Below are 20,211 nucleotides of genomic sequence, written 5' to 3'. Positions count from 1 at the left end.
GGAGAGACATCTACAGACATTAAAGTAACCTCTGGTGAGCCACAGGAGAGTGTTATGGGACCATTGCTTTTCACAGTATATATAAATGACCTAGTAGATAGTGTCAGAAGTTCCATGCGGCTTTTCGTGGATGATGCTGTAGTATAGAGAGAATTTGCAGCATTAGAAAATTGCAGCGAAATGCAGGAAGATCTGCAGCAGATAGGCACTTGGTGAAGGGAGTAGCAACTGACCCTTAACATAGACAAATGTAATGTACCGTGAATACATAGAAAGAAGGATCCTTTATTGTGCGATTATATGATAGCGGAACAAACACTGGTAGCAGTTACTTCTGTAAAATATCTGGGAGTATGCGTACGGAACAATTTGAAGTGGAATGATCACATAAAATTAATTGTTGGTAAGGTGGATGCTAGGTTGAGATTCATTGGGATAGTCCTTAGAAAATGTAGTCCATCAACAAAGGAGGTGGCTTGCAAAACACTCATTCGACCTATACTTGAGTATTGCTCATCAGTGTGGGATCTGCACCAGGTCAGGTTGACAGAGGAGATAGATAAGATCCAAAGAAGAGTGGCGCGTTTCATCACAGGGTTATTTGGTAAGCGTGATAGCTTTACGGAGATGTTTAGCAAACTCAAGTGACAGACTCTGCAAGAAAGGCGCTCTGCATTGTGGTGTAGTTTGCTGTCCAGGTTTCAAGCGGGTGCATTTCTGGATGAGGTATTGAATATATTGCTTCCCCCTGCTTATAGCTCCTGAGGAGATCACAAATGTAAAATTAGAGAGATTCGAGCACACACGGAGGCTTTCCGGCAGTCGTTCTTCGCGCGAACCGTACGCGACTGCAACAGGAAAGGGAGGTAATGACAGTGGCACGTAAAGTGTCCTCTGCCACACACCATTGGATGGCTTGCAGAGTATAAATGTAGATGTAGATGTAGATGTAGATATGATAATCTCTGAATGATTTTTTCCACTAATTGACTGTACAAACTTCTTTATTTGATATAACTATCATGATTTTGGGCTTATGTCATTATCAAGTAAAGCACTGACGAAAATTCAACTTTTATAGTCCTGTCTTCCTCAGTTGCGTGTAATATTACGGTATATTAATAATTTTTACTTATGGACCGTCTGACAGCAACTGAATAAAACACAATTTTAGTGCCATACGCGTTTCGCCTTTATTTTCTGCAAGGCATCATCAGTGGCAGGTTGCGTGGACAATTTCCTACATATTATGCTCCTGTTGCATTTTTGGTGTTGTTCTTCTTCTTATGAACGCCAATTTGCGGTTTTTTCCCCATTCCACAACACTATGCACTGAACACTTGTTTTAAAACTGCAAATTGGCGTTCATAAGAAGAAGAACAACACCAAAAATGCAACAGGAGCGTAATATGTAGGAAATTGTCCACGCAACCTGCCACTGATGATGCCTTGCAGAAAATAAAGGCGAAACGCATATGGCACTAAAATTGTGTTTTATTCAGTTGCTGTCAGATGGTCCATAAGTAAAAATTATTAGTATACCGTAACTGACGAAAATTTTTTTGTATAAATGCATGGAAAAGGAGAAGGACCAAAATTTCAAAACATTATACCATTCCAATGTCAGATTGAAATTTGTTAAGTTTTAATCTGGCACTGGAATGGCATATAGATGTTAAATTTTGGTTCTTCTCACTTTTTATGCATTTGTACACAAAAAAAACAGCATTCTGCTTGGTAATGGCTTCGTGTGTGTGTGTGTGTGTGTGTGTGTGTGTGTGTGTGTGTGTGTTTTAATTCCTAATAATAGACCAAACTGCTGTCATCAGCCCCTAGACTTACACACTACTTAAACTAACTTAAGGTGAGAACAACACGAACATCCATGCCCAAGGGAGGATTCAGACCTCTGGTGGGAGGGACTGCACAATGTGTGTGTGGTCTATTATTGGCAAAGGCCTCGTTAGCCGAAAGCTTATATTGTGACAGTCTTTTTGTTGTACCTATCTGCAGCACATCATCTCCACTATACGGTGAATAGCAACTTTCCTTTTTATAATAGTGTTACATTCCATCGTGGATATTCCATTGTTTGTAAACCAAATCCAGAATTTATAAAATGCAAATGTTAATAAAAAGTAGTTGTAGAATTACTAATTGCATACACATAGCATTAAGTTTATACATGACACAGTTATTATTCAACCATTCAGTTATTCAAGTTACCTGAAATATGTACCAGTAGGATCAATGACGACTGGTGTCTGGCTGGGACCGTTTGGACAGTGGAAACAATACACATATCTTTTTCTGTAACAAACAGATGAAATTGCTTCTCATGACATGAAATATGCACAGAAATATACAAAGCAAAATAATATGCATCACATGCAGTAAATAAAGAAGAAATAAAGCAAAGCAATTTTTTTTGTTGCAAAGCCAGCATAAAGACAAATGTTAACAATTACAAGACAGAGTTTAAAAATTTTTATCAGTCCGTCATAGTAAAAGGTTCTCTATCTTCATACCACTGTCTGTATTCCAGCCAGGATTTGCCAGTGTAATACAAATTAAAATTGTTTATTCTTTTAGTTCTTCATATTATTAGCAGAGTTTTTCAACCACAAATTGTCTGCATATATCATACTTCCAATTTAAACACATTATTTCTTCATTTCTTAACACAGTCTGTGATTTTTATCTAGGTATCTGATATATAGATTACCTAAGGAATACCGTATGAAATAACTAACTGAATGAAGAGAGACAAGGACAGACAAGAGGAACAGGGGAAATGAAGACAGTGAAAAGAAGTTAGACTAAATATAGAACACAAAATTGGAGAAAGTTGGGCGGAATGACATGGAAAATTCTGAAAATTAGATTACACAGGGCATTCAGAAGTTCCAATTATAAATTTCTAGCACTTTTAGAGAGGCACGAGTACATAATATTTTGAACAGAAACCCATGCCCAGAAATATACCATTTCCATACTATGAGTTTTAATTTAAGGAATTGAATTATGTGCGATACAGTACAATTATTAGGCAACAATTAAAAAGGAAACATAACGAAACAACCATTTATGACTTAAGCACATTTGTTAGCATTAAGACTTAAACACTATGACTCTACAGCAATAGTCTATTGCAAGAAAAGTGAAAATTTAATTAATCATCTTCAGCAGTCTCTGGCTGAAATTGAGGCCTGGGTGAGAAATAATGGTCTGAAATTAAATCTAACAAAGACTCAAATCATTCACTTTACCACAAAACAAGCTGTACAGGATATACTAGAAATACCATATGAGGACAATCACCTTGCCACCATAAACTGTAGCAAATTTCTAGGTGTAATGCTGAACAAGAATTTATCATGTACAGACCATGTAGACGCCATGTGTCACCATCTAAATAGTCTAATATTTGCAATGAATGTTATAAGCAGTATAATAGAAACACCAGTCAAAAAAGTTGTACATCATGCATATTTTGTATCTGTGATTAGATATGGGATAATTTTTTGGGGATCAGAAAAAACAAACTTATAATGAGTCTTTAGGCTACAGAAAAGAATCATTAGAGCCATGGCAGATGCAGAAAAACAAACAATCATGCAGACCTCTGTTCAAGGTCCTTGATCTTATGACTATTCCTGGTCTCTATATCTATGAGACAATTAAGTTTTCTAAACAAAACCCACAACTTTTTGAGGATAACCTGTTTAAGCATGATTATGAAACAAGAAACAAATATCAGTATAGGTTACCAACTCATAGGCTAGAACTACTGGAGAAGACACATTACTATATGGGTCTGAGGTTGGGAAATAAAGTCTGTGAAAACTTAAAAATTATGAACCAGAAGAATTTGGACATCATTTAAAAAAATACCTAGCAAGTAAATATTATTACAGAGTAGAAGAATTTATGACTTAGTGTCACAAATAACTGTGCCTGATGTTACATTTTATTCTGTCATGCTAAAAAAGTACTTTAAGTAAATATTTATTCTTAATTTTACTTTATTTAAAACACAATTATTTTAAATCATTTTGTGGTACATAAAATTACAAAATACCTGTGATTATTCTGTATACTTACAATTAGAAATTAACTTTAAACTGACAAGTCATCTGTGTCCCAATCATCTGATTGTCTATGAAATGTTATGTGACAATAAAGTTTCGATTCTACATTATTCTAAAACAAAAAGAGACTCCAGCATATGGTATGTACAAAACAGTATTGATATATTACAACAGCAGCTCAACATGGTGACATCAAACATATTGCAAACTTTGTATCTATGAAGCATGTTCTGGTAAACACTCCCCATCCCACCTGGCATCTCTTCAGTTTCTAATGCAGGAGCCAGAACTCATGCCAGCAGATCTTCCTTTATCTCTACAAGAGTCACAGCAGGGCAGATGTTAAGTGACATCAGGTGACCATCTGACATAGTACACATCATTCTATCTACCTTATTGAATACCAGGACAATCAACTCTCATACTTTTCTCTTTCCCTTGGCAGACATGGACCTGTTACACATCTGAACTGAAACTGTCATAGAATGGAAACAGTACTTTTCTGGACATGGGTACCTATGTAAAATAATACATATTCATTTCCCCCTACATGTCCTAGAAGCTTGTAACAGAAATTTCTGAATACTCTGCATATAACTTTTATTCCATAGACTCACAATGAGGAGGACCTCAAGGATGTAGAACATTTCATAAAACATGTATACACAAAAATAATGCTAATGTTCCTTCCCCAGACTGTAAATAAAATCCTCTTCAAGAATGTAGAATAAATAAAAAAATCTTAAATATATTTTCATTTAAAAGGGTAACAACAAATTTGTCAGGAACAAGTAAATGTATATAAATGAGGTCCTGAATACAAAATATATGATCATTACAAGAAAAGCATACTATTCGTCTTGAAAATTATATGAATAAAAACAAACTAAGAAAAGAAAAACAGAGTATAGTAACTGAAATCAGACATGACAAGGAGACATGACAATGACTTGCCAAAAACTATCGAAAGACAAAAACAATGGTGGATGACAGTGAAGACTACATGGAAGAATGACAAGTCTGGAGACTGAACCAAATCAAGAGCCTAGACTTGGCAATAGCAGGAACAAAACAACGATGAGTACAATGGGCAATATGAGAGCACAATCAGAACACGACTGAGAGCGCAATCAGAACATGACTGAGATCCAGACACTTGCACTGTTGGCTTTATAGTGCAGCTGTGAGTGCTGATACACTGATGTATGTGTGTGGGGGGGGGGGGCACAAGGGGGTGGGGGGGGCACATGGGGGAGGGGGGTGGAGGTAGCCTGCATATAGCACAGACGTGGCAATAGCAGCATTCACAAATTTTAGGAGCGCCGCCATCTAACGCCTGCTGTAAGCCCACACATAGCGATGGGCTTTCAAAATTGTTGGGCCGAGAGATCAGCAGAGCACTCTTGAAAGATGTTGAAATAATTAATAAATAAATAATTTAATTAAGAAAATAAAAATTATGCAGACTGGGGAAAATGAAGATCTATAAGAAGGTAAAGAATAACAGATGAAACACGTGGTGTAACATATGAGTAGTGTGTAACCTTATGTCTTCCTAGCCAACAAACAATCGTCACAATATATGAAGGTAGTATGTGTTCCCGAAAGAACAGATACCATTAACGACTGTGCAGCTTCTCTAGAATGAAATGATAATTAAATCGACACCCTAGCTGCAAATAGGTGTTGATGTACGTCATTGGGGACTTGTTGAAAATGTGTGCCTCGACTGGGACTCGAATCTGGGATCTCACCAATGACCTTCGAAGGTATGTGGTGTACATCTATTGTCTGCTGCATTTGCCCCCACAACTGTTTGTAGGACATATGCAACTTATTATACTCCCCCCACACTTACCTAAATATGCCCTTCCTCTGCACTTCTCATCACAGCCTGAAAACACATCCTCCAACTCCTCATTTTGTTTCTCATCTCCCACACTTTAAAGGTTAATTTCAATGTCAATGGTGACTGGTGAGAATCACAGTCCACTTTCCAATTGCTGATACTGCAGCACTCCCACTCCATCCACAGTGAAGACGTGAAATACTGCCATGAATAGGATTCCCTTCATCTTTATCTCTGATGTACAACAGCTGCAGAAGAAGGAGCAACTAATTACTGTCCATCCCCCTTCAAAAGGTGTGATGTCACCTGACATAATTCTCTCACAAACATAGATAAGGAATCCTCAACATAAAAGCTCCAATTATTGTGGCATGCAATAACTTATTCAGTACACACTTTTCAACAAAATGTTTCCTATGGTGGTAACCACACAATACCACACCTTAACCAACAGTGCAATTCAGCCTAACCTCTTAATTACATTACAATGTAATAAAAAATAAAATTTTCCTCATTATTTCCTTGACCATAATCCATATAGTATTTTGCACACGTGTTGCATAACATCCTTGCATTCACCCTTTTCTCTCTTTCTTTCACCTCTTCTTAGCAGTGGATGCCGATATTTGTGGCAATGATTCTGCAATTTCTTGAAATGATCTTAAGCATTCAACATGAACTATCACTGCCATAGTGGCCAACTGAAGATTGACAGTGGCCCGTGACATCTTGGGCGGTCCCTAGTACCTGGTAACAAACTTTTTTTGTTTTACTTTTTGTGGTATATGGACTTGATAACATTACCCACAGCCCTATCCTATACTGCAACAATTTTCCCGTGCATCAACCTACCAGCTCATGGCATTCCAGGGTCTTGGTCTTTGCCCTCTGCACATCCCTCCATACTTCCCTTAGAGTCTGGCCAAAAATTGTGACTCCCTGTCCCTGCCAATCTTTGGTCTGACCATATCAGACAGTGAAGGTACCATATCTTCCTCTCATACACCACTGCATAGAGCTCGGTACCAGTGTGAACCCCGTAAGCTGCTACAACAAATATTAAGTATGTAACCCAGTCATTATGGTGAGAGTTTACATAAAAACTCAACACACTACCAATAGGACAATGCACATGTTCCATTCTACTATTAATTTGTGGTTGCAGTAGACTAATTCTTAATTTTTGAACAAATAGAAAATGACATATTTGTGGCATCAAGTCCAACATGAAATTTGCCCCTTGCTCTGTGGTTAATGTTTCAGGTGCACCAGACTTGAACAACCAGTTGTGACCACAACTTATGCCACCATAATTGCTTGCTGATTGTGAATGGCAATCATTTCCATGTACCATGAGAAATGGCCAATAATTATTAAAAATGAAATCAAACAATGGAAAATCAAGAATGGAATGTACCAATATTCTGAAATTTGTTGTAGCAGTTTACAAGGTTCACACTGGTACTGTGTGTGTGTGTGTGTGTGTGTGTGTGGTCTAATTTTGACAAAGGCATTACTGGACAAAAGCTATATTTGTGACAGTCTTTTTGTTGTGCCTATCTGCCACTCATCACCTCTGCATATGGTGAGTAGCAAGTTTCCTTTTCACAGTATAATTAAAACTGAAATGATCTCCCCTTGTCTGCTGAAATGGAACTATGATATCCATCCCTATCTTTTGAAATGGTTTAGTAATCTCAGATAACCTTTGAAATGATACTTGCTTATGGTGCATGTCTGCTCAATCTTTTATGTATTTGCCTGCATCTTTCTTCCACCCCTTCCAGTAGCATTCCACTACACTGTGGTTCAAAGCCCTGTAACCACCAGGGCCAGATACCACGTGGTGGTGCATTTCCTTTAACACTTCTTCCTAGAGCTTAGCCAACACCATCATGTGTGTCACCAACTTAGTTGACTTACAGAACAGGCTATCACATATGCTGAAATGCAGTTGTGTCAAGTACAGCTTGCAGTCAGTGACAGCAGCTTGCACTGCTTGCCACTGAGCAAGGTTGTGACCTAGTGCCTGTACTACTGTTACCTTCCCACTCAACCCATCTGTGCTTCCATGCTTCTTCCCTGCCTTCTGCACAACTTCATAATCAAACTCACTCAGTCTCAACGCCCACCTTGTGAATTGTGAACCTGCCAGAAGCGTCTTTAAACCATAATAACCACTGTAGAGCTGGATGATCAGTTCTTCCCATACAAATACCATCAAAAATATATAATTGCATGCATCAAGTTGACATTTCTTTTTCTGTTGTGGAACAGTGCCTTTACAACTTATTTAGCTGTTGCAAAGTGTAAACCATAGGATGCTCCTCATCATCTACCACCTGACTGGTTGTAAGCATCACAAGACAACACAAACTCCATTTGATAGCATGGGAAAATTAACCTAGCTTGATGTCAAAGCTTTTTTTTAATCACTCAAATGTGGCTTGACACTCTTTCATCCACTTGAATTTCTCATCATTTTTCAATAGTTGTGTGAGCAGTCCTGCAACATCTGCAAACCCCTTTAAAAATTTCCTATAACAGTTGGTGTGAGACTCAAAAGCAATTGCAGCTCCTTACTGTTCTTAGGAACTGGAAAATCTCCTATTGCTTGTATTGATTAAAAAAAAAAAAAGGCCAAGGTTTCAGTGTCCCAGTACTGATTAAGACCCTTTGAGAATGGGAATGCTGTCTTTGGCTGGTCCTCTTGAACTACTTCTAACTGATGGCTCACACTTCTTAAATCCATGTTGGAGTTATTGGTGGTGTCTGTGATATTGGGTATCAGGTACATGTCTGTTACTGTTTTACTATTAAGATATCTGTAGTGAGAGAAGGTTCTATATTTTTTTTGGAACTGCCTACCAACTTCTTGGGTATGGCCATGATGGCAGCTCCTGATGAACCAGTGCTCTCCTCTATTATTCCCCTAGCTACCTTCTGGTAAATGAAACCCTCCATAACTGGATGTAAATGCCAAGGTAAGTGAAATAAGGCAACTGAATAGATAAAAAATCTACTCACCAATGGGCGGCAGGAGATCACATGCATAAAAAAAATGTTCTACTTATGCAAGCTTTCAGAGCCAGTGGTTCCTTCTTTTGGCAGAAAGCCATTGGCTCTGAAGACTTGCATAAGTAAAATCTTTTATTTATACGTGTATTCTCCTGTCGCCACTTTGTGGGTAGAATTTTTAATCCATTCAGCTACATTTTATTGACAAAAATTGATTCTTTTTGAGGTATTTGATATGGTTTTTGGTATACCAGTGCTTCATCCCTCTTGGGATTTGCTGTTGCGCCACAGATGTTGCCAGCAATGGATCATGAGCAAAAATGAACACTTGAACTCTAATAGCAATTTCTCTACCTCCAACATTTCTATTCCTTTCAAATGCTCTATATTCCTATGTAATGCAGTTTTATCAGAGGCTTCCATGTCACACATTTGATGTGTCCCAATCATCCTCCTCTAGGATATGTAAATTAGCTGGTAACAGTCCCTTTGTTAGCTTTACCTCATCGGCACCAGCATTACCTTAATTCATGTGTACCACTCTCCCACAATCTCTCTCCTGCTCACATACAATGCTTCTTCTTACAGAACAATGTGATGTTTCGAGAGGCGACTGTTGACCTCAGAAGTTAAGTCGCATAGTGCTCAGAGCCATTTGATGTTTCCAGTACATTGTTTTAGTGGCTCTATTACACATGGCATATCAGCAGCCAACTCTGGTTCTACATTCACCCACAGCAACTTTCCAGTGTCGACCAGGACAGTATCATGTGAATCAAAGGTTGGTATTTTTGTTCACAGTTTAACCAGTTTGCATCTCAAGAGAGATAAATCTAGTGACAGTGTTTCACTGGCAACAGTTTCCCTAGCTGGACTGTTGTCCCTCTAAAGTTCCACCATACCCCCTGAAGGCCAATTTTGTCATGATGTTCTAATGGAAAGTTTAACCCCAGGATCACTTGCATGAGGCACTACTTCCATATAATGCTTAAACTGAACTACCCCAGCCTGAAAATTTAATATCATTGAACCAATGACTTCACATCACTGCACTGCAACTAACCCACGCAACCTATAGCAAAGTGAGTTAAATCGCTTCTAAGCTATGAGGCCCAGACTTGCCACTCACACATATGCCCCTGGGGCCAACAAAAATGTATGTTTTCTGCCTCCCGTGATTCCCTCTATACAACATTCTGCCTCTGCATATATATCAGTAGTACAAAATTTAACAGGAATGCTAGTATGCAACAGCCTCCCCAAGATCATTATGAACTGTCTGATACCACCTTTTTTATACGCTTCCATGTATTTGTCATATGATGCAGTGCTTCATAGGGCCTTTTTATGTTTATTTTTACAGGTATCATTCAGTTCAGTTTGCCCAAAAACATATTCTTCTTTGTAAATACATGTAGAATATTCTGGAATGATGTACATTCTTGTGATTGTTAATAGATTGTTGTCTTTAACAAAAATATGTACATATGCCAAATTAAATATCAGATCATGAAAGTGAACTAATAAATGTTTAGCAACAAATATTAAGAGGCTGTGGAAATGTTAGCATAAATCACTAATGCCTTTAATTGCAATTTGTAATTTCGCTAACACAAAAACCTCATTATGATTCAAATGAAAATAACAATCATTATCCAGTGATTTAATTTCACTTGTTATTAATTTTTATGAAAATCATTGTAATTGATGATGCTTGAAAATTATGCAGATATTTAACTCTTGTTCGTTACACCACCCAAATTTACAAAATTCCAGTATTTGAGAAAACGTGTATTTTATTTATATAATCTGGCAAAGCACAATGTGTATACTTCGAACAAATGTTAGCAATAAAATCCATACAGTCACTAATTACAAAATTAAAGTAAAATCAAAATAATTGTTGAAAGCAGATTGTGAATTAATTTTCACACCTAAAACCAAGATGACAATAAAAATATTATGTTATTTGACATTATATTGTATAACCTGTACAAATGTAACAGCAGTTGGTGTGTATGAATTTGTTTTAAATTGTAAGTTACATTTTGTAATAAATTAACAATGTTAGCAATTGTTAAAATTGTATTTAAAGCAGTGCAGGAGTCTGCGGGGGCAGTCAGTCAAGTTTTGTTTACTTCAGGATTTAGTGCAGTTCAGTTCGGTTTAGCTCAGTCTCATCCTGTTGTTTTGCACTTATGTCAGTTCTGTCAATCAGCTGATGTCAATAAATAATTTGTCAAGCTTGAAATTTTTGTGATGGTCTCCTTATTCATAGCATCCACAACATCGATGATGAACTCCAGGCCAATGCAAGTTAAGAATTAACATTTAAAAATCGTTACAATGCCACTTAGACTTTAGTTTTCATCATACGTTTAATGCCTGTCCACTTCCCCCCTAGTTTATTCCCACTATAACTCCTGCAATGTCATTGAGGGTGTCCACCCATATTGTGGAGCACTTCTGACACTGTCTGTGGACTTGCCCTAACTGTCCACATCTATAAAATCTTAGATTAGCAGAAAACACCCCTTATTTATGTGCATCCATTTTGTCACGTCAATTTCTTCAAACACTGTAGCCAACCTGACAGCAGCAAACAGGCCTTTTGGGCTTTTGGGAAACCTGTATGAACCCTTCTAGACATATTGGGTGACAGGCACCGGAGGCAGGAATCTAGTGCCCTGCATTCCTGTTCTTGATGTATAACCCTAACTGCCTTATCAGTGTCCCCAACTCACTCATCTATACATTAATTTTGCATATCCTACTTGTAAAACTTTCTACTGTCTCACCATTTCTCTTTGTAAAACAACATATTTATTCATGGAAAAACCTCATGTTACTTTGGTTCTTATATAGTGTAGCATGAAGCCTTGTTTCAGCTGATCAAACTTCTGTGCATTTCTCAGTTTCTCCAAACATCTCTGTTATAACTCCAAGTTGAACAAATATATTTCAAGGAAGACACAATACATGAAAGTCACAGATCAAGTAAACAGAGCAAGACGTGTGTACACTTTAACAGTTAAATCATAACTGAGTCCAAGTCTAGCGGCCGCTGGCTGGCTGGCTGGCCACTTAGGTGGCGCTGCTGCTGCATGGCTGGCAGACAGCACCACATGTAGAGGATGGGTGTAACTGCGTGGCGGAACTTTGAAAGATCGGCGAGTCATAACACTTTTCCCCCCTTTGAATTTTTTGCACAGGTCTTGATGGAAGTGGCCTGTAGACTGCTTACATCCATAGGCATTGTTTGACTGGCTGTAAAGTCTCGAGGAGGAGGCTTCCTGTACAGATGGAAGTGTCCCCGATGATAACGGGTCGAGATGACAGGAGATGAGGGGGTCAAATCTGCGGGGGGCCCCATGCACCAATCTGCCCGTTGCGGCAAGTCTGGTTGTTATAACAGGAGACATGGGCGATGTGGCCGCATCCGTAGGAGAAGGAGGTGAGTAGAGTTGCTCCGACAGTTGTGGTCATCAGGTTCCTGCACAGGCACGTCTCCTGGTGGTGTCAGTTCTTGTGCTAGCACCTATACGATGGTGAGAGGACTGCATTGTGAGTAATGAGAGAGTCCAGTATCCCGAGCATCAGGTAGAGACGAAGGTGGTGTGGCTGCATCCAAAACAGGTGTTGCCGGCACATGAGGCTGAAGCTGGTCCGAATGATGCACTGCAACATCTGTGTCTGTCTGGATTTCATACAGCCGTCGGCCACGGTGTCGTAAGATGTGACCAGGACTCCATTTTGGCCGCCTGCCATATCCCCGTACCCATACAAGGAGGTCGTCGGTGGTGAACTGGCCAAGTGAAGGCACCCGCGTCCGTGAGGTGGAAGGCCGCGGAAGATGAAGTAGCGTGCGGGGCTGTCGGCCATGTAAGAGCTCAGCCGGGCTGTGGTCGCCCATGGGGGTGAAACGGTAAGAAGCCAGAAATTGGAGAAGCGCATCATCAGCAGCAGAAGAAGTCAGGAGTTTCCTCATCTGAGCCTTAAATGTGCAGACCAGTAGTGCACCCTCACCGTTTGACTGTGGATGGAATGGAGGGCCGTGACATGCATGACGCTTGACGGGCACAAAAATCCGCAAAATCGGAAGAGGCAAATTGCAGACCATCATCAGTAACAAGAGTTGAGGGAAGGCCTTCCAAAGAGAAAATGCGAGCTAGAGCATTGGTGGTTGCCGCGTGCAACAGACAATGAAAGGAAAGTTAGAGTAGGCGTCAATAACGAGAAGCCAATAAGTACCTAAAAAAGGTCCTGCGAAGTCAGCATGAATACGCTCCCAGGACTTCTCAGGCAAAGGCCACGGTGACAAAGATGACTTTGGGACGGCGGCCTGTGACGCCCAAGGGCCGCAGGCAGCGACCATGTGTGAGATTTCAGAGTCAATGCCATGCCAGTACACATGACAGCATGCCAGAGATTTTGTGCGAGAGACACACCAGTGCCCTTGGTGAAGGAGGCACAAGACCGAAGCACGCAAAGACGCAGGGACCACAACACGCAGCTAAGCATTTTTGATGGAAAGGAGGATAACACCATCCCTAGCCGTGAGGCGGTAACACAAAGCGTAGTAGTTCTGCAACGGATCAGAAGTCTTAGCAGATGGATGATCTGGCCAACCCTTCTGAATACAGCATAAAACCAGGGAGAGGGTAGGGTCAGAACCCGTAGCAGCTGCCAGCCGGTCCCCGGTGATGGGGAACCCGTCCACAACCCGCTGCTTGGCAGCATCCAGATGGAAACACAAAAGTTTGTCCCTATTGAATGCCAGATTAGGACCCATGGGAAGGTGAGACAATGCATCAGCATTCACATGTTGAGCCGTCGGCCAGAAATGAATCTCATAATTGAAACGAGACAAGTAAAGAGCCCAACGCTGGAGACAGTGTGCAGCCTTGTCAGGAAGTGAAGTTGATGGATGAAACAAGGAAACAAGTGGTTTGTGATCTGTAAGAAGATGAAATTTGGATTCATAGAGAAAAACACCAAACTTATGAAGAGCACAAATAATGGCCAAAGCTTCTTTTTCAATTTCAGAATACTTTTGTTAGGCATCCGTGAGCATTTTGGAGGCATAAGCAATGGGTTGTTCAAAACCGTCAGAAAAACAGTGTGCAAGGATTGCACCGAACCTGTATTGAGAGGCGTCTGTGGCAAGCACAAGATGTTGGCCTGTTTCAGCATAGTCTTCAATTTCTCGAAAGCTGCATCGCATGACACGGACCAGTGAAAAGGCACGTTTTTATGCAACAGGTGATGCAACAGCTGAGCCACCGAAGCAGCAGATGGTAAAAACTTGTGATAGTATGCTATTTTCCCCAAGAAGGCCTGCAGTTCCTTAACAGATGTAGAATGAGAAAGGGCATCGATCGCAGTGACAGTTTGCTGAAGCAGACGAATACCATCCCGAGAGAGTTGAAACCCCAAGTATGTGATAGATGCCTGAAAAAATTTTGATTCCTGAAGATTACACTTAAGACCGGCAGTCTGTAAGACATGAAAAAGTGTGCGGAGATTTCGAAGATGTTCATCAGTGGTGGAGCCAGTGACAACAATGTTGTCCTGGTAATTTATACACCCAGGGACAGTGACCAATAATTGTTCCAAGAATCGCTGAAAGAAAGCAGGGGCGCTGGCAACCCTGAATGGCAATCGTTGGCATTGATAGAGGCCGAAAGGCATGTTAAGGACCAGAAACTGCCGGGAAGCAGCGTCAAGAGGAAGTTGATGATAAACTTCTAACAGGTCAAGTTTAGAAAAATACAGGCCTCCAGCAAGTTTAGTGAACAATTCTTCAGGTCGAGGCATAGGGTAAGTGTCGATAAGACATTGAGCATTGACAGTGGCTTTGAAATCGCGACAGAGACGAATATCACCATTTGGGTTAGCGATGACGACAGGAGAGGACCACTCACTGGAAGTGACAGGAAGCAAGACCCCTGAAGCAGTGACACAATCCAGCTCCCATTTGACCTGATCACGAAGGGCCACGGGAATAGGCTGAGCCTAAAAAAACATAGGCTGAGCAGTGGGTTTGAGTGTGATATGAGCTTCAAAGTCTTTTGCACGGCCTAACGCAGGAGAAAAAAGGGGTGAAAATGTCGTCAACAAGGAATCCAATTGAGCATAAGGAATAGCATCAGAGATGAGATTGACAGAGTCATCTATGGAGAACCCAAAAACGCGAAAGGCATCGAAACCAAAAAGATTCTCCGCGTTACTCTGGCCGACCACAAATATGGGAACAGTGCGAACAACAGATCTGTAAGATACCTCAGCATCAAATTGTCCCAAGACAGAAATTGTCTGTTTATTGTAAGTCCGTAATTGCCTAGTGACAAGTGACAGGATTGGAGAACCCAACTGAAAATACGTCTGAGAATTGATGATAGTGGCAGCAGAACCAGTATCCACCTGCATGCGAACATCTCGACCAAGTATTTGGACAGTGAGGAATAACTTCCCTGAAAGGGAAGAAGTACAATTGATAGACAACACAGAATCAGAATCAGCATCATGTTCATGAACATCATGTATGTGGTCAGATTTGCAAATGGAGGATACATGACCCTATTTTATTGCATTTGTGACACATGGCCCAACATTGTGGACAATCTTCTCGTGAATGTTTCGTATAACACTGCGGACATGAAGGAAGTTGCCGTGGGTTTTGCTGCAGTTTCTTAGAGGTTTGTTTACGGTTAGGCCGAGGCTGCACTTGGGAGCATACTGCGGCCACATCGGCTGGCAGGGACATGCCACACGCTTCATCACATCATCTACATCACCCCATGCCTCTATTTGCGCTCCAGCAGTGCAAGAAATTTCAAAAGACTGAGCGATGGATAGGACTTCATCTAGAGTCTGATTTGCCAACTGAAGGGCACATTGCTTAACTTCTTTGTCAGGTGTCGATTGGATAATAGCATCCTGCACCATGGAATCAGCGTAGGATTCTTTGTGAACTTCAGTAACAAATTGACATTTTCTACTGATGCCGTGACATTCAGCAGCCCAAGCGCGATAGGATTGATTCAGTTGTTTTTGACAAAGATAAAAGGCAACACGAGAGGCTATCACTTGCATTTGCTTTTGAAAATAGATGGACAGAAGTGAGCACATTTCAGCAAAGGACAAAGACACAGGATCTTTCAAAGGGGCCAATTGCGACAACAACTGGTACATTTGAGGTGAAATGCATGAAAGGAACAGAGACTTACATGTTTGTTCGCCCACAACATGAAATGCCAAGAAGTGCTGTCAAAGACGTTTTTCATAATGAGACCAGTCTTCCGCCATCTCATTGTAAGGAGGAAAAGTAGGTAGAGACAACGACGAGAGACGCCCTGCATTTGATGGCGTGATGAAATCACGAATCGCATTTGTGAGAAGCATTTGCTGTTCTATGAGACCTTGCAATAGTTGCTCTACAGTAACCATGGAAACACGTGGATCAACAATGGAAAAGAAAAATCACTACCTCGTTGCCAATTTTTATAACTTGAAGTTGAACAAATATATTTCAAGGAAGACGCAATACATGAAAGTCACAGATCAAGTAAACAAAGTAAGACATGTGTACACTTTAACAGTCAAATCATAACTGAGTCCAAGTCTAGCGGCCGCTGGCTGGCTGGCCACTTAGGTGGCGCTGCTGCTGCTAGGCTGGCAGATAGCGCCGCATGTAGAGGACGGGCGTAACTGCACAGCGGCACTTTGAAAGATCGGCGAGTCACAACAATCTCACAATGGTTTTGTTTCTCCTATCAACCATAATTTTGTTATTTGCAGTAACATCTGGCCATTCTCCAATGTTTGCTGATGATTCCAAGTAACTCAAGAAAACACATCCTTAGCTGAATTTCCAGAAAAGGGAGTGATTAAAATAGCAGTGGCTGGATGTAACCAAGAACTATGTTATTTGATTAATGCTAACTAATCACCCTTTCCCATAATTTGGTACAGTAATATCATCCTATCCACTCTTAACTGTGCTATCTCATTAAGTGAACACTGCAACTCCTCCCACTGGGCAAAGCCCCATGTCCCAGACTGTCACTGAGGAAACTTTATCACCAGTACACAACTAAGTATTACACATTATCAATCAGTAATAGCTCAAATACTCACAATTATAAAACATTAATTTATACTCTACATCTCATCATGAGACATCTTGACTCAGTGCTTTACCTAGCCATAAGCCATTAACAGTGACAAGTAAAATACACTACCGCCACTGACTTGGCACACGGTGCTGTATACCATAGCAAATTACTTTGGGAACGCCTTATCAGGTGTAAATGATATTCTCTGTATTAACCCAACACTGTGGCATTTCAGATGGTCTAACTCCTGCATCTGTATATTAGGGGATAGGCTGTGCCACCCTGGTATCAGTCTGCTCCCTTCAAGGTAGGAGTCTGGCTGCTGCAGAAGTGAATCTAGAGGTGGTCCACCAGTAGGAAAGTGCAAAGTCCTGGGAGGAGGACTTGGTGCTAGAAGATAGTGCAGTGGTGGTGGAGGCACAGACTCACAGTGAGTGCTTGCTGACCCACATAGCTCCACTGCCCAGTGTAGTCCTCATGCAGTATATACTACCAGACTGCAAATGTCTCTGCTAAAATTGACAGGTGTTTATACTGGTTGAAAGCTCCTTTGTTATGCCAATGAACTGCTCCCAGCCATGTATTGAACAACAGATCTGTAACTCAATGGTATAGAAGCCATTTGGCATGTTCATCGATACCCCTGTCTTTCTGCTGCGTTGATGTAATTGGGGTGCTTGGTCTTGCTCAGCTCATAATGCATAAACAGCCCGGACGCTCCAACTGGTATGCCAGTACCATGGCACCTGCTGAATGGTTATGGCTTCCGCAATAACTGTGGCTGAGCCACTATTTTCCACTGTAATGTCCAAATTACAACTGCTTGACAGACTCGAGAGAAACAAGTGAACATTGAATCTTGAATGCAAAATATAACATTATTATAAGAAAAGAGTGCTACTCACTTTAATGGTGAAGTAAATAATAATAAACTAGTAAAAGAAGAAGAGCACTCAATAAAGATGTTGAAATAATAAATAAATAATTTAATTAAGTAAACAAAAAGCATATAGATTGAGAAAAATGGAGACCTATAAGAACGTGAAGACTAAAAGAATGAAAGGTGTGGTGCACCTAAACTGCCAAGTTCAGGAGATGGAAAGTTTGTTGTATACAGAATTAAAAATGTTACTAGGTGCTCAAAGGCAACCATAGTTGCTTTGATGTAGGGACCTAAAGGAATAAAGCTATTACAACTGACTAAGAGTTGCCTACATCTAGAGTTTACAAAGTAACCAAACAAAAATGGTGCTGTATTAAATGGATGAACAATGCCAATGAATAATGGGCATGATAAATATTTACAAAAATGTTTCTTCCACAGATCCTAAAGGAAATGGTCCTTGTTGATGTGAAATAAGCAAAAAAAGCCTTAAACAAATTTTTTTAGGAGGTAATGACAAACTTTACAAAAACAAGTAAACATTGAGTCTTGAATGCAAATTATAACATTATTACATGAAAAGAGTGCTACTCACAGTAAAGGTGAAGTAAATAAAAATAAACTAATAAAAGAAAGGGAGAGCACTCAAGAAAGATGTCAAAATAATAAATAAATAATTTAATTAAGAAAATAAAAAGCAGGTAGATTGAGAATAAATGGAGACTAATAAGGAGGTGAAGAATAAAAAGATGAAAGATGTGGGTAACATTTCACTAAGGCAGAGTTATCTGTAGCCCTGTGTCTATATAGTTGACAAATGATGGTTGCAATAGTTGAAAGCATTTAGCAGTTTAAAAGTTAAGAATAAAAAGCTTTTTTTTGGAGGGGGGGGGGGGGGGGAGGGTAGGGTTAATCATTCTGTGTGTAATTCTTCTATGGATGGATGCCACATGTCTTCAAGATGGGACAATGATCATAGTATGTATGAGATGTGATACCTACATGGGACCTCCATGAGTTGGCTCCCAGTATGGAGTAGCGAGGTGCACCACCCAGTAAGGAACATGCCGCAACAATGTTGTATGAGTTCATAGCTGAGCTGAAGACCTTTAGAGAACTGTTTAAAATGTCATTAGTCTAATGTATGATCTGAAACTGTATGTACAACTGGTGTTCCTTGTTACTGATGTTGTAATACAGTAAGTTAATGTACAAGGGGATACGTTACAAGCAGCTGTCAAATGAAAAAGTATTCTGTATTCCTCTGTAGAAAGTTAAAAGCTGTTTAGTTCATTAAATTCCAGCACCAGGACAACTGCAGCAATAATGAAGTCCATCAAGCTGCTCGAGTACAGTCCTTGTAGATAGTTTAATTACATGTGCAGCACTTCAGAACTCCATGATAATGACAAATTTGAATGCAAACACACATATATTTAAAGGGAAATATTGCAAAGAGCTCTGCTGAAATTGTCACTCATGTTAAGTAATACCATGACCTTACAATTTTATGTATGACATTCTTGCGAGCAAAGATGGATGTACATTCAATAGTTAAGCAGATGTATCCACTCATTGTGCTTTTTTTTCACTACTAAATACTTTGTGTTCAATGTGAGTGCTAGTATGTCATCATAATATCCAAAGAACTAAATAACAAATTTTTATGGGATCAATATGTTTGGTTAAATAGCATTTTTCAGTCCAAAAATGGTTCAAATGGCTCTAAGCACTATGGGACTTAACAGCTGAGGTCATCAGTCCCCTAAACTTAGAACTACTTAAACCTAACTAACCTAAGGACATCACACACATCCATGCCCGAGGCAGGATTCGAACCTGCGACCGTAGCAGCAGCGCGGCTCCGGACTGGAGCGCCTAGAACCGCACGGCCACCGCGACCGGCCATTTTTCAGTGATGAAAAAGGAATGAGATGAAACTGCAAACACATGAGAAATAATTTAGCAGTCAGAATAAGTGGACCAAGATGAAATGGAATGAACTTAAATGTCATTTTTAATTACTCACTTCACAGAGTGTTCTGGTAACACACATAATTATCCCAAACAACAAGGAGTAAAACTAGATACATACACAACTGGTCTTGTTTGCCAATTTTTACATTGCAACTTATTCAATGTGCACAGCAAAGTGAAGAGCATTTGTCTGTCAGCTTATGAAAAAGCTTTCTCCATTGTAGTTTGATATCTATCCAGAGCCAGGGAATTCTGTGTTCAATAGTTTGTGCTTAA

The 20,211-nt window shown here is 40.0% G+C and overlaps 1 protein-coding gene across 1 annotated transcript in view; it reads right to left on the bottom strand.

Annotated features, from left to right (window-relative positions):
• The window catches only part of LOC124795892 (FAD-dependent oxidoreductase domain-containing protein 1-like), a 215,122-nt gene that overhangs the window by 98,534 nt on the left and 96,377 nt on the right, over positions 1–20,211 (bottom strand). The window contains exon 6 of the mRNA XM_047259971.1: positions 2,227–2,310. Within this exon, the coding sequence (XP_047115927.1) occupies positions 2,227–2,310 (84 nt within the window). The remainder of the gene's footprint in view (positions 1–2,226; positions 2,311–20,211) is intronic.

Source organism: Schistocerca piceifrons, chromosome 4 (genome assembly GCF_021461385.2).
Source record: "Schistocerca piceifrons isolate TAMUIC-IGC-003096 chromosome 4, iqSchPice1.1, whole genome shotgun sequence".
Lineage (NCBI taxonomy): Eukaryota > Metazoa > Arthropoda > Insecta > Orthoptera > Acrididae > Schistocerca > Schistocerca piceifrons.
The sequence above is the reverse complement of the archived record's forward strand: the minus strand, read 5'-3'. Positions and strand labels throughout refer to the sequence as shown.